The 15,342-nt window shown below is 47.0% G+C and overlaps 1 protein-coding gene across 3 annotated transcripts in view; it reads left to right on the top strand.

The window, feature by feature from the left end:
- CEP135 (centrosomal protein 135) overlaps positions 1-15,342 on the top strand; it is a 46,723-nt gene that overhangs the window by 19,898 nt on the left and 11,483 nt on the right. For all 3 annotated transcript variants that reach the window (XM_029077014.2, XM_029077013.2, XM_029077015.2), the window contains exons 10-20: positions 157-307; positions 1,444-1,649; positions 3,105-3,257; positions 7,178-7,318; positions 8,115-8,192; positions 8,306-8,457; positions 9,821-9,936; positions 10,099-10,253; positions 11,479-11,534; positions 12,961-13,129; positions 14,643-14,753. In XM_029077014.2, the coding sequence (XP_028932847.1) occupies positions 157-307; positions 1,444-1,649; positions 3,105-3,257; positions 7,178-7,318; positions 8,115-8,192; positions 8,306-8,457; positions 9,821-9,936; positions 10,099-10,253; positions 11,479-11,534; positions 12,961-13,129; positions 14,643-14,753 (1,488 nt within the window). The remainder of the gene's footprint in view (positions 1-156; positions 308-1,443; positions 1,650-3,104; positions 3,258-7,177; positions 7,319-8,114; positions 8,193-8,305; positions 8,458-9,820; positions 9,937-10,098; positions 10,254-11,478; positions 11,535-12,960; positions 13,130-14,642; positions 14,754-15,342) is intronic.

Below are 15,342 nucleotides of genomic sequence, written 5' to 3'. Positions count from 1 at the left end.
TGCCAGTCTGTGCTTTATTCACGAGGCCACACAGCTTCTTGGAAACAGTCCAAGAAGTCCGACGGTCTTGGATGATTGAGAACCCATTTGTTTTCTTATGCTTGTCTCTCAGCCTTGCTTCCAGGATTTGAACTACTGCATTTCACTCTTTCGCAGGAGTTGTGCTCGTGTCAGAGAGAGCAAGAGAGATTGGCTGACGAGCTCCTCATCGTAACAGATGAGAAATCCAATCTCGAATCGGTTCTCAATCAGATCGAAGACGAAAAGCACAGACTTTCGGAAAAAGTTGAAAAGCTGATGATTACGGGTAAGGCATGAAAGATAAATTGGCAAAATGATTTTGAATTTTTTTTTTTTACAGGGTCAGCAGAGAATCTAATTTTAGTCTCTATTGTCCCTGTCTGTTAATAGCTCATTGTCACTGGCTAATTTCAGTTTGAGGAGAGGACCTCTTTTTATTTTTCCCCTGAATACTCTCATGAGGTAGCAGGGCAGAGCCCAGCAGCTCGTAAAACGGGAGAGAGGGCATCTCAAATTTGGCTAGCAGGTTTGGCTAGCCATTGTCCAAAGATGCTGCAGATATGATTGGAAAGGTATTTAATGTTGGCATAAAATGTCCTCCAATAGCAAGGCCTTTCTAAACTGACCGGTCATACCGAACTGAGAAATTTTAAAACAAGAAATATTGAGCCCATAAACCTCTTGGATTATTTCCATATTGTGTATTTGGCACCTGGGATCTAATAATAATCGTGGGATCTGTTAAACTCTTACCAGGTGCCAGGCACTGTCCAGGGCGCTGGGGTGAATACAAGCAAATCGTGTTAGACGTGGTCCCTGTCCCATTTGGGCCTCACAGTCTTAATCCCCATTTTACAGATGAGGTAACTGATTATATCGGCTAATGTCATCACTACCAAGGTTTCTTCTCCCTTGATCCTCATGATAAGTACAGTCAGCCTAGCTCCTGGTGCCCAAATTCGGGCTCCGGATTTTGCAGGTGGGCTATTTTCTGGACACTGTCCTGTGCTTTAGTCTTTGACTCCAAAGGGCCCCGGAGAAGTGACTTTCCCAAGATCACCCAGATAAGTGGGGGAACTGGGATTCGAACCCAGTTCCTTCCGGCTCCGAGGCCCGTGCTCTATCCGCTAGGCCATGCTAATTCTTTGTGACAAAAGAGTACTGAATGGTAACTTCCAAGTATAAATAGAACCCATGAGAGCTGAAATCAAGACCCCCCGGGAGAAGTTCCCCTTTAAATTTTAGTTTTTACTGTTATTATCTTTCAATACTCCGACTTGCAGCTGTGCAGTCCCAAATCCCCAGAAGACAGGGCCCCTTTCCTTTGAAAGCTCTTGGCAAAATTTTTGAAGGGGCGGGCCCTCGCTAGTCTTAAGCATTCAAGTAGTCATTGGGTGACTCTCTTTGGTGTCTTGCCCCCAGAAGGAGAAATCGTCTTAGAATTAGAGAAAATGAGGCTGGAATATGGTGTCCTGCATGCCAACAAGACACCGTCGCGCTTGGATTCATTTGTAAAGAGTCTAGAAGAGGATCGGGATCATTACAAAATGGAGCTAGAGCACCTCCAGAAGACCGTCAGGCGGAGAGCCGTTCGGGAGAGGAGCCCATTCCGAAAAAGTCCAGAAAAGGTAAGGGATTGGATGAACAGGAGGGTCTGGGAGACGAACGGGATTGTCCTCCCCTCCACCTCCTGCTCGTGGTTTCAGTGGGGACAAAGATGGGGATGACCAACCTCCCTCTGCCTTGCCTGGATTTTCCGCCCGAGGATACCGGTGTGTCGGGAGGCCAGATGAGACCCCCGCAGCGCTTACCAATGTAGTCTTACACCCCGCCATTTCCCCTTTCCCTTATTGCATTTAAAGCTCACCTCCTCCAAGAGACCTTCCCAGCCTGAGCTCCCCCCTTTTTCCCTCTGCTCCCTCTACCCCCGCCTTCACCTCTCCGCAGCTAAACCCTCTTCTCCCCCCTTTCCCTCTCCTCCTCCCCCTCTCCCGTCCCACCCCCTCAGCACTGTACTCGTCCGCTCAACTGTATATATCTTCATCACCCTATTTATTTTGTTTAATCAGATGTACATCACACTGATTCTATTTATTTGCCATTGTTCTTATGAGATGTTCTTCCCCTCGACTCTATTTATTGCCATTGTTCTTGTCTGCCTGTCTCCCCCGATTAGACTGTAAGCCCGACAAAGGGCAGGGACTGTCTCTGTTACCGATTTGTACATTCCAAACGCTTAGTACAGTGCTCTGCACATAGTAAGCGCTCAATAAATACTATTGAATGAATGAATGAATTTCAGTGTCTGTCTCCCCCTTGGTCAGTCGGGTATTTATTGAGCACTTACTGTGTGCAGAGAGCATCGTATTCAGTGCTGGGGAGAGTCCAGTATAGCAGTTGGTAGCATCAGTGTTGTTTATTGAGCGCAGACTATGTGCAAAGCACACCTACTAAGCATTTGGTAGAGTACAGTCCAACAGAGTTGGAAGACACCTTCCTTGCCCCCAGCGAGCCGAAAGTCCGTTGTCCTCTCCCAGGTGTTTAGGTACAGTGCCCTGCCGGCAGTAAGCGCTCAATAAATATCACCGATTGTTATGAAAATAATTTGAAAGACGGTTTTTTGTGCTGCTTTTATAGCTGGAGGTGGTCTGGAGTTAGGGAATTCCTCAGCCTGTGTTTGCAGGGCATTCGGCACACTCCCGATTTAAAATTGCACATGTGGCTTTGGGGGTGTGAGTATGTAACTCTAGACTATAAACTCGTGTGCAGGGAACGTGTCTACCAAGTCTCTTATAATGTCAGTTGACCAATCAGTGGTATTTATTGAGTGCTTACTGTGTGCACTTTATTTAAAAGCGCTTGGGAGAGGACAATGCAGCAGAGGTATAGAACATGGTAGACATGTTCCCTGCCTACAGACGAGCTTACAGTCTAGAGGACTTAGTCCAGTGCTCTGTACATAGTAAGTGCTCAATAAATATCACTGATTGATTGATTGATTGATTGACTGACTTACTGGAGTGTATTGTGGGTCTCTTCAGGGACAAACACTGAAATAAACTATGCTGTTTTTCAACCTGCAGAGTGATTACAACTCAGAACTCAGGCTGGTCACAAGGGAAAGAGATGAACTTCAGGCCATGATGGACAGATTTGAAAAGCATGTGGTGGAAATTCAGTCCAACGTCAAATTGTTGACAGCGGAGAGAGACAAGCTGAATGATTTATATGAGCAAGTAAGAAACTGAGTGACTTGAAAGAACAAATAGACTGCAGAGCTATTAAAAAAAAGTGGAGCACCTCCAAGTTATATCATGTTGAAGCTACTTTAATGTAACTAAATGATATTTGATAACATCTTGGGTTCTAATCCCACTTCCTCCACTTGGCTGCGGTGTGTGGCCTTGGTCAAATCACTTCAGTTCTCTGTGCCTCAGTTCCCTCATCTCTAAAATGGGGATTAATCCTGGGAGCCCCATGAAGGACTTGGACTGTGTCCAACCTGATTATCTTGTATCTACCCCAGGACTTAGTGTAGGGTGTGACACATAGTAAGCGCTTAACAAATACCATTAAAAAAAGATGAGAGAGATACAGCCATAAAAAGCAGATCATGAGAGTGCAACAACAGTTTTATTGGGATCCTTGAGATCTTTGACTCATTCATTTAGTATTCTGAAGAAAGGTTTAAGTTTCTGGACGTGTCGGGGGTGGAGGTTTTCAGGGTTTGCAGCAGTCTGCTTTTTGGGGCTCCCTACAGAGTGGCCGAGCTCTGCTTCGATGCTCCATATCTGGGGTGCAGACACGAGCCTCACTACCGGGGCTCTGGTTGTAGTCAACCGGAAGCAAGTGGGAGGAAGCCGCTCCTTCACCTTTGTCCTCCTTGGCACGTTCTGCCTCCTCTCCCCACCCCCAGCCCTCTCACCAAGGTCCTATTGGCCGTTCACCTCGTCCTGTGGAAGGTTTCCCACCTCGTATCTAGACTGTAAGCTCGGTGTGGATAGAGAATGTGTCGGTTATATTGTTATATTGTCCTCTCCCAAACTCTCAGTACAGTGCCCTGCACACAGTAAGCGCTCAATAAATACGATTGCCTGCCTGACTGACTGCCCCCAAACAGAAGGCTTGGAGACCCTGAGCCAGACTGCCGCACTTCTCCTAAGAGGCGAGGGTGGCGTTTTTACAAAATTATGTCTTTTCAAAAAACCACATTTTGGGTTTTTTTTCTATTTTTTGTAATTGTATGTAAGGTCTTACTACGTGCCAGGCACTTTGCTAAGCACTGGGGTAGATACCATGGCACACTTTGCGCTCACAGTCTTAATCCCCTTTGTCCAATTGAGGCAACTGAGGCCCTGAGAAGTTAAAGTGACTTATCCATGGTCACCCGTCAGACAAGTGACAGAACTGGGATTAGAACCCAGGTCCTTCTGACTCCCGGGCCCATGCTCTAGCCACTGTAGCTTCTCGTGTTAAGGAATAACTCACACTGTACTCGCCAACACCGTGATTTTGTATTTTCTAAACAGACTTTTGTTATCGGAGTACTGCCTCCTAACTCCCTGACAGCATTCTAACCAAGATGCTTAATGCACATTTGCATTAGGGCAGACCTGAATGTGATCTGGGTTTCCCGAGATCCTTTTTTTAATTATTACTTCAGAGCAGGACTTCTTCTGTCAGTGAGGAGATGCAAAATTCTCTATCAGCTCTTTTTTTGACAGGAACACAGCTCATCAACATCACAGACTCCAGCCAACAGACTTTTCAGCTAATTGGAAATTCTCTCCTGAAATACTTAACAACCTTGAGCTTCATCTGTCTCTTGGCAAAGCAAAACCCAAACATTCCTTTATAGAAAAGCAGATAATAGATGGAAATGATATTATTTAGCTTGGAAATTGTTTAGGGTTCTTCTGGGATAGTACCGTATTGAACAAATGTGTTCGTAATGACCATTTCCACTAAAAAGACGTGTCCAGTAGTCACACATTGTTGGGCAGGGATTGTCTCTATCTGTTGCTGAATTGTACATTCCAAGCGCTTAGTACAGCGCTCTGCACGTAGTAAGCGCTCAATAAATGTGAATGAATGAACAATAGGAGCTTTTTAGTGCAACTCACTGTGCTCAGAATTACAGAATAAGTAAGGGGCAGGTACCTTGCCCACAAAGAGCTGCCCTAACGGGGCAGATAAGTATAAAAATATTTATAATGCTATCAGAATACATAAACAGCATCCTGTATTTTATAGGAGTGCTAGGGAGGGTGCAATTATAAGTCCAGCGGTGCTAGAGCTGGCCGAACGGTCAATATGGCTTAGAGTTCTGGGAAATTAATCAGGGCAGGATTATCGGCGAAAGCGGGATTGTAGGAGAACTTTGAATGTGGGGAGAGCTGGGGTCCTTTTGATGGGAGGAAGGGAATTCCAAACCAGGGGAAACAACATGAGTAGGGGAAGAAGGCGTGAAAGTTGAGAAAGTTTCTGGGGAGTTTTTTTTAATGGTATTTGTTAGGCGCTTACTATGCGCCAAGCACTGTTCTGAACCCTTGGGTTGTTACAAGCTTATCAGGTTGGACAAAGTCCCTGTCCCACACAGGGCTCACAGTCTTAATCCCCATTGTACAGGTGAGGTAATTGAGGCCCGGAGAAGTTGTGAATTGCCTGAGGTCACGCAGCAGACAGGTGGCGGAGCTGGGATTAGAATGACTCCCAGACCCAGGCCCTTTCCAGTAGTTACAGGTAGATGGTTAGCTTGTGTGGAGAGAGATAGCAGGTGAAAGAGCTGAGAGGTGAGGCGGGCCCTGACCGTGAAGAGCCTTGAAGTTGACGGCAAAGAAGGCAATTGATGCCAAGAGACCCAGGGAGCCAGCGGAGGGTGTTGAGGAGAGGAGAGATGTGGGCTGAGCGACGCTTTGGGGAGATGACCCCCGTAATAGCTAGACTAGACCGTGAGGTTGTCCCTCTAAACAGCTCATAGGGGGCAGGGGATGTGTCTTCCTGTATTGTACTCTCCCAAGTGCTTAGTAATGTGCTTTGCACGCAGTAAGCGCTCAATAAATGCAACTGAATAAATGAATGGATGAACGGGAGTGTAGATTGGAGGGGGAAGAGGCTGGAGGCTGGGGACCAGTGAGGAGACTGATGCAGTGACCTAGCCAAGGCAAGACCAGAACACTGATAGCAGTGGGGGCGGAGAGGAAAGATGGGTGCAACCAAGAACTGGCGGGCAGAAAACCCCGACAGGTTTAGATGAGATTCTGTTCTAAAGAAACTTCTTAATGTTCTTCTTTATTCTTCCATCTTTGTGGAGGTGGAGAGCGCTTTTGAGGAAAGAGAAGAAATTTTGTCTTCTCTTTTTTTTTTTAAGCTTCCCAATACAGGTTGTGATGCATACAATTGCAAATAGTTGTGGAAAAGACCAGATAAATCTTAGTAATAGTTGATAGAGATATTTCCAAAAAAATCTTTTTTTTTTCCCTTTGCCTCTTCCTCCTAATTGGCCTCCATTTGTATTTTGAATTTTCACATTCAGGCACTTTCTCATGGAGGTTGAGGGCACTTTTGAGGAAAGAGAAAAAATTTTGCCATCTTTTTTTTTTAAAGCCTACAAATGCAAGTTGTGATGCATACAATTGCAGATAGTTGTGGAAAAGAGCAGTTAGATCTTCGTAATAGTTGATATAGATGTTTCCAAAAACCTCTTTTTTTCTTTTCTTTTTTTTGCCTCCGTGCCTTCCTTCTAATTGGCATCCATTTGTATTTTGAATTTTCACATTTAGGGACTTTCTTGGGCCTGAAATAGAAGGTAGAATCTGAATTTTGGAAACTTGCATTGTGTCTCGCTGCCACTGAGAATGTTAGTGTGGTGTGCTGTTCATTTGTCCTGAAGAAAAGGATGTTATGTTGCTTTAGATCCTGCATGTAGAATTCTCTTCAGCTTCCTTTAAGGATGGAATGAATTAATTCCTCCTACCAATTCTGTTATAATGTACTTTCCCAAGCACGTAGTACAGTGTTCTACACACAGTAAACGTTTAGTAAATACCATCGATTTATTGATTCTTTCATTCATTAACTGTGATTAGGGCAGGCCTCTAAAATGGTAACAAATTTTACACTGCAACAATTAATTTGTAATTTTCCGTTCTTTAAGGCACAGGATGAATTAAGCGTGCTCCGAAGGGATGCAGTGTCTCAAGATGTCCTTTGCCGACTGGAAGAGGAGAAGGAAAATGCATTAACTGATTTAAGAAGACTGATCAAGGAAAAGGAATGTTTAAGAGAAAAGTTAAAGGTGAATGTTTTGCGTTTATTTTTTTTTTAATGTGCACATTGGTTATTCCAGGCTCCTAGTTATCTGTATTACAGTTGGGTATAGAAAATTAAAATAAATGAATAAATAATAGGGGATAACTGAACATATCGCACCTATGGAGAGAGCCAAATGCAATTACTTTGCAATTAAATGCAATGTGAGAAGCAGCGTGGCTCAGTGGAAAGAGCACGCGCTTTGGAGTCAGAGGTCATGGGTTCAAATCCTGGCTCGGCCACTTGTCAGCTGTGTTACTTTGGGCAAGTCACTTAACTTCTCGGTGCCTCAGTTACCTCATCTGTAAAATAGGGATTAAGACTGTGAGCCCCACGTGGGATTCCCCTGATTCCCCTGTGTCTATCCCAGCACTTTGAACAGTGCTCGGCACATAGTAAGCGCTTAACAAATACCAACATTATTATTATTATTACTTGGGGCTGAATTCGAAGGGAGAGTGCTAAAATGGAAGCTAGGCAGGAGTGTGATTTGACCCAAGCAGCTAGTTTTGTGACACTTGGACCCATGTCCTTGACCTAACCTGTCTTTCTCGGTAAGGCAACCAGTCAATTAGTTGATCAATAGTATTCATTGAGCGCTTACTATGTGCAGAGCACTGTACTAAGTGCTTGGGAGAGGACAGTATAAGAGAGTCGGTAGGCACGTACCCTGCCCACAACGAACTCCCAGCCGAGAGTAAACCGAGCTCATATGGAGTTTCTGTGAGTTCAAAGGTTTTCAGCACCGCCTGTGATTTTTCATTCAAGTTGTCTTACCTCAGAACCAACAGGACTTGACCATTCTGGGGAAATCAGAATTGGAATACAAGATTGAAGAGCTGAAAAACACCAATTATGAGGTGAAATTAAACTTGGCTTTTACCCGATGGCTTTTCGGTTGAAAGAAAAACGAATGTCTGTGTTGAAGATGCATCTTTCCTAATTAGAGACTCTTCTCCTGTTGTAACTCCAGCTTGAAACGGAAAGGTTTGATTTGAAGTCTAAAGTCTCCCAGATGAGAGAGACGATAGCATCATTGGAAGGCGAACTAAAGGTCCAGTCACAGAAACGCGCCCAAGCTTCCGAAGACTCGTCTCAACAGCAGACGGAGCTGAACTCACTTCGGTAAGCTCTGACGTTAAGATAGTTGAGCACCTACCTCGATACTGGGCAGAGTTCGAGGTCAGTCGAGCCTTCTGATTGGGGGGGGACGCCCCCCCCCGTGGTTGTAGAAGGCGAGCCAGACCCTCAGTGGGTTTCAACCCCAAACCCCTTTACCAAAGGAGTGGGACAGTGCCACTCTCTGCACTCAAATCCCAGTGTTCCCACAGTCCTCACTGCCAACTGCCCAGTCAGTCGATAGTATTTATTGAGTGTTTTCTGTATGCAGAGCCCTGTCCCTGTAAGCGCTTGAGAAGCACCATGACCTAGTGGATAGAGCAAGGGCCTGGGAGTGCGAGAACCTGGGCTCTAATCCCGACTCCGCCACTTGTCTACTGCTCTGTGACTTTGGACAAGTGACGTCACTTCTCAGGGCCTCAGTTACCTCATCTGTAAAAATGGAGATTAAGGCCATGAGCCCCATGTGGGCCTGCATCTAACTGGATTAGCTTGTATCTACTTGAGCGCTTAGTTCAGTTCCAGGGACATTGTAGGCTCAGAACAGATACCGTTACAAAAAAAAAAATAGCGCTTGGGTGAGTACAGTAGAGATGGTAGACCCGATCCCATCCCTCAGGAAGCTTATATTCTTCTCTCCCCGTCTTCCCTATGAGAAGAACAACGCAGAGGAGACGGTCGGCTTGAGGGAATCCCCTCCCTCCACATAACGTCAGTTCCGGGCTTTGTAGGGTGGAACTGGGACTCCCAGCTTCACTCAGGGCTTGACAGACGACAGGTGAGGCAAGTGGCCAACCCACACCTAACGGTCACTGATGGACCCAAAAGCAAGGGCCGGCACACTGACCATTGGGCTGGCCTTTTTTTTTGGTAGTGGTATTTGCTAAGTGCTTACTACGTGTCATGCCCTATACTAAGCGTTGGGGTAGATACAAGGTAATCAGGTTGGACACACTCCACATCTCCCACAGTGGGTCACAGTTTTAATCCCCATTTTGCAGATGAGGTAACAGGGCATTGGAACCCAGGTCCTGCTAACTCCCAGGCCTGGGCTCCATCCAGGCCACGCTGCCGTGCTGACGGTGGGAACACTTATCGGCAGGTTGCGTGGGATGGGGACTGCCCTTGTACTGCCTTCCTTGGTCCCCACCATCAGCTCTTAATAAGTAACCCTGGTTATGCCGGGTAAAGCGGAGCAGTGTTCAAGAGGGCATGACGAAGCCCTAGTCTTTGAAGCCGAGGGCATCACAGGGCCATTGCCTCCGGGCCTTGTCCAGTTGAAGCGGGCAGGATGAATAAAAGAGGTCGCCTGGTGCCCCCACCTCAGCCCTCAACGTGCCCTTCCGTCATTTTGGGGCGGGCTCCGCAGGCTCCTCAATGACCAGCTCCAGCGCTCCCTTGATGACTTCCAGCACCGCCTGTCCGTGAAGAGGGACAAGCTCCAGTCGGCCCAGGCCCAGATCGCCGCCCTGGAAGACAGAATAGGTGAGCGGGCTCATTCCTTCATTCATTTCATTCATTCAGTCGTATTTATTGAACGCTTACTGAGTACTGAGCGCGTGCGCGTGTACAGCAACAGAGGGCGGTCGGGCGAAACGGTCATTTACCATCTCCCTCGCTCCTCTCCGGATTCCCCCCGGGATCTAGATACGTTCAACCGAAAGATCACCTGCCAAGACGAGGAAGTGAATACGCTCAAGAGGGCCGTCTGTGTCCTGGACAGGGAAAAGGATCATCTGCAGGAGACGGTGGATGAGAAGACCGAGAGGCTCGCGTGTTTAGATGATAACTTAGCCAACAAGGTATGCGGGCGGCCCAGGATGTCACATCTCCGTCCAATTCAGAGAGCGGGAAGGAGAGAAGCCGTTGGTCCCGGCCACTGAGACATGAATGTACCCCTACGGACAAGGCGGGGCTACTATATTGTACCCAAACAAAAACAGAGCCCCTTTAAAACCATAACCTGAGCAGTGACCGACACTTGGAACTAGTTGCATTAATTGTCATCTGCACCGACTCCAAAACTCCAAAGTCTCATTCCTCCCCGCAAGAGTCCCCCCAAATCCCGTTCTTTTGACCTTGAACTGGGTTCCGGGCAGATTATAGAATAGCTTTTCATGGGACTTGCTCAATTCAGTCAGGGCAAGCTACATTCTCCGGCCGTTTTTCTGGCCTTTTAATTTTTTTCTTCTCTCCATTTTTCAACTACTCTTCTATTTCTGTCTCCCCACGGGTGGGTGTGTCTTTTCTACTTCTCATTGTCTCCCTAACACACTCTCTTTCTCCCTCTCCCTGATTCCCTCCCCTGACGATCACATCCTCTCTTCCTCCCCATCGACTCTTATGTGTTTCTGTCTTTTTTTCTTGGCAGAAAAATGGGAGAACCTTGCCAGATAGGAGGGGAGATGACTAGTCATTGGTCCCATCCCTCCACCCCCTCAGTTGCTCTTCTCTAGACTGAAAACTCCTTGCGGGCAGGGATCGTGTCTACCAACTCTATTGTATTGTACTCTCCCAAGTGCTCAGTACAGCGCTCTGCATGTAGCGTTCAATAAATGTCATTATTGCATTGATTGATTGCAGGTAGAAGGGGGGTTATATTGAGGTTCAGGGGCCTGGGACCTTAAACGCTCCAGTCCTCTCGAGCACCCTCGGGCCAATTCGAGTGTAAGCTCATTGTGGGAAGGAAACGTGTCTACCGACTCTGTTATATTGTTTTATCGTACTCTCCCAAGCGCTTAGTACAGTTCTCTGCGCTTAGTGAGTGCTCAATAAATGCAGCGGGTTGATAAAAATAGCAAGCGGGCAGCAACTCTCCCAAGCGCTTAGTACAGTGCCCTGCATACAGTAGGCGCTCAATAAATATGTTCAAGTGAATCTCGGGATCATTTGGCCCATTTTCAAGGAACGTGTTCAAAACCAATCTGGGGGCGTGCCGGTATGTGATTACACGGGCAATATTCAAGTGTCAGTTTCCCCGATGGAGTCATGGGGCTTTTTATGCTAAAATATTTGTAATTTCCTTAGGAAAAAGCCATCGCCCACCTCAAACTGACCCTGACGGAGCTGGAGTCGGCCGCAGAGTAAGTCATGATCGAAACAGGCCCGTTCTGGCTTCCACGTTGTACATTTTCAAGAAGAGGCACCAGCCTGTGGATGTTTCCCGCTTAAACAGATGGCGCGGATCAGAGCTCCCGCCGGCTGGAGTCTGGATCCCACCGGCCCTGGCAGCCCCTTGTCAGACCGAGCGTGGAGGGTCGGGGGACGGCAGGCTGTCTGCCAGGCTGGAGGTGGGGCTTAGAGGGCCCTGCTCCTTGGCTTCATTGCTCTTGGGCACTGGGAGAGCGTGAAGATGGCCAGAAGCGGGTTCCAAACCAAATTCTAAACTAAAATACTTCAGGGAAAAGTTGCGTGGGGAAAAGGGAGCATTTGGGAAGGCCTGCATTTCCAGTGACGGCCGTACTTGAGCAACAACTGGACCTAGAGAAGCCCCGTCTTTAACACCTGGGGTTGTTCTCCCCGACTGAGGCGCTTTAGTCTAAAAGTGGCATAGTGGAAAGAGGCCGGGCTTGGGAGTCAGAGGTCGTGGGTTCTAATCCCAGCTTCGCCACTTATCAGCTATGTGACTTTTGGCAAGTCATTTAACTTCTCTGGGCCTCAGTTACCTCATCTGTAAAATGGGGATGAAGACCAGAGCCCCACGTGGGACAACCTCATTACCCTGTATCTACCCCAATGCTTAGAACAGTGCTTGACACATAGTAAGCGCTTAACAAATACCATTATTATCACTATTATTAAAAGGCAACAAGGATAATAATCGCTCTCAGAATGTACTTTGGTGGGGGAGGGGGATTTGTTGAGAAAGAGTTGCAGACTGTGGGTTAAACTAGGTAGATTGTGTCCAGTGGAAAAAGCACAGGCCTGGGAATCAGAGGACCTGGGTTCTAATCCTGCCTCTGCCATTTACCTACTTGCGTGACCTTAGGCAAGTCACTTCTCTGGGCCTTAGTTTCCTCATAAGCAAATTGAGAATTATCTTGTGTCCGCCCCAGAATGTAGTTCATGCTAGGCACATAGTAAGTACTTAACAAGTACCACCACTATTATTATTTGTCAAGCACTGTGTTCTAAGCACCGAGACAGATACGAGATAATCAGGTTGGACCCAGTCCAGAAGACAGTGGCATTCTCTTTTACATCTTCTGAGAATCCCTTAATTTCTTGTCAGTTTTGGAATGATCCATTCAGGACCCATTATTTCCTCCCATAACAACCAGCATCTGCCCAGATTATTTACTTCTTTGCTCGGTTCTGTTCGGAATTGAGAACCCTAGGTGATAAGCTCATTAAAAATGCCATTATCGGACAGGGCGGCCATTTCCTCGTATAGCAGCCATTATTTAGTGCGTTATTGATTTGGTAAATATTTAAAAGCTTTCGAGCCTCCAGCACGTCGCGTTTTAAAAGAAATTTTAATTAAGGTTTTCCAAACTGCCCCCTTGACAGCCGCCTGAAGGACACCTTGAGTAACCGGGACCGGGAAGTGGCCTCCCTTCACCGCCAGCTTGACACCGTCCACCTGGAGCTCGGAGAGCAAGAGCGATCCAAGGAGGTGGCTGTTAAGGAAATCAGGAGATTGCAGGACGATCTGGCCACCATGACCAGAGAAAACCAGGTATGGAAAGAAGGGGAAGTCACTTCCAGCCAAGCAAGCCTCCTGTGGGTTGTGATCGGGAGGCTTCCTTTCCCGCAGATCGGTTGCGGTATCTCGGTAAAGACGCGTCGAGTAACACACTGACCCAATTGGCCAGAGTTCGACACCCAGTCGGAAGCCCGAAGCAGGAGGCTGAACGATACCTGGCCACTTTTTCTCCTCCCGGCCATGGTATTTGTTAAGCGCTTACTGTGACCGGCACCGAACTGAGCACTGAGATAGATACAGATTAATCGGGTTAGACCCAATCCCTATCCCAGGTGGGTCTAACAATATTAATCCCTATTTTACAGGTAAGAGAACTGAGGCACAGAGAAGGGGTGACATGCCCAAGGTTACAAAGCAGACAAGCGGCAGAGCCGGGATTAGAATCCAGGTCCTTCTTACTCCCAGGCCTGTGCTCTAGCCGCTAGACCACCCTGCTTCTTTCGTCCTCAGGAGGGAGGGAGGAAAAGGGGGTGCGGTTCTTCTTGGGGTTGAGTATGGTCTGCCAAGCACAACAGAAGCCCAAGACACATTCCCTGCCCACAATCGATCAAGCAGTCAGGGGTTCTTACATTGTGTCAGGGAAGGCAGACAGGAAAATATTTACAGATAGGCTAATCAGAACAAATAATGGACAAACAGCGGAATACAAATATCAATATTAACGGTATTTATTAAACGCTGTGTTTTATGCCCTTTAAGTACTCGCTAAGCACAGAGTGGAAGCGGCTTCGCCCAACGTGTACTTATGTTTCTGAGCCTCTCATAGTGAAGGACTGATCTTATTCTTTGGACGTTAACCTTCGACCGCTACCTTTTGTGGTTGGCAAAAGCCTTTATATTTGTGAGGAAAAAGTAACTCTTAAATTATGAGCTTAATCTGAATGGCGTTCCAAGATAGATTTGAAAAAGTAGCGGAAACTTTTTTGTGGCTGGCAAAGGGATTGTGTCTGTTGTCTCTACTCCAGAGCCTAAAACGTTGTTTGGTATTTATTAAATAAATGTCATCATCGTTGCCGTGATTGTTATAGAGAATCAGCGGAGAAGAAACATGGGCCCGGGAGTCAGGGGGTCTAGGTTCTAATCCCATCTCTGCCACTTACCTGCTGTGTGATCTTGGTGGTCATTTAACCTATCTGTGCCTCAGTTTCCTCTTCTGCTGAATGGGGATTCGATACCTGTTCTCCCCCCTACTTAGATTGTGAGCCCCCTACGTATCTTATATCTCCTCCAGCCCTCAGTACAGTGCTTGGCACTTAAAAGTGCTTAAGAAAAACCTTTTTTATTATTATTATTATTGTGATTATCAACATTCTTCCACCAGTTAAGTCTCTCAGAAGATTTGTTAAAATGCAGGATTTGATTACCTCTTAACCAGAGGTTAAATCAAGATTCCCAGTCAACAGGAGACAGATCCATCGATGTGCAAGGCGCTTAAGTGTGGTACCGTCATCTTATTACTTTGTCTTTACTGGTGGCCATTTTGCAGGCCATCACAGCTGAACTGGAAGCAGCAGTGCGGGAAAAAGAAGAAATGAAAAGCAGAGTTCATAATTACATAACGGAAGTGTCCAGATTCGAAAGCCTAATAGCTACGAAGGTGAGAAAATTCCCTTTTCGGTTGGACCCGGGCGGGGCTGTTTAGGATGACTTCTGGGGGGCTTTTGTTGAGGGGAGTGGGTCACGTCACTGGGCCTTCAAGGTGCGGTTGATTTCCACAATAAAATCCGGGTCTGCCCCCACCCCCACCTCCGCAATCGCTTACTGCTGCTGAGGACCGCACTAAAGGGGATGCCGAAGTCTTCCTGCTCCCTTCCAAAGGTGGGAACCTGGCCCCAACGCAGAGAGAGAGATCATAGACACCCCCCACCCCCGGTGGAGTCGTTTACTCTTTTAGTACCGGATCGTGAAGCTTTTAAATGATCGGTCTGAAGACTTCCGCCACCTTCCATTTTGAGCGGTTCCCCTTCGAAAGGCTGGCGTTTCCCCACTTCCGTTGGTTTGAGAGTACGGAGACGAGGGGCCTTTTCCCCGCGGAGAAATTCAGATTGCGGGCTTCCGGATCAATCAAGCGATCCATAAGTGGCTTGATGGAGAACGCCTATTGTGTGCAGAGCACGGTAAGAGGAACCTGGGAGGGTACGATAGAGGTAGAGAATCCCATTCCTGCCCTGGAGGAGATTGCCGTC

The sequence above is a fragment of the Ornithorhynchus anatinus genome, chromosome 12, assembly GCF_004115215.2.
Source record: "Ornithorhynchus anatinus isolate Pmale09 chromosome 12, mOrnAna1.pri.v4, whole genome shotgun sequence".
Lineage (NCBI taxonomy): Eukaryota > Metazoa > Chordata > Mammalia > Monotremata > Ornithorhynchidae > Ornithorhynchus > Ornithorhynchus anatinus.
This window is presented reverse-complemented; position numbering and strand designations above follow the sequence as displayed.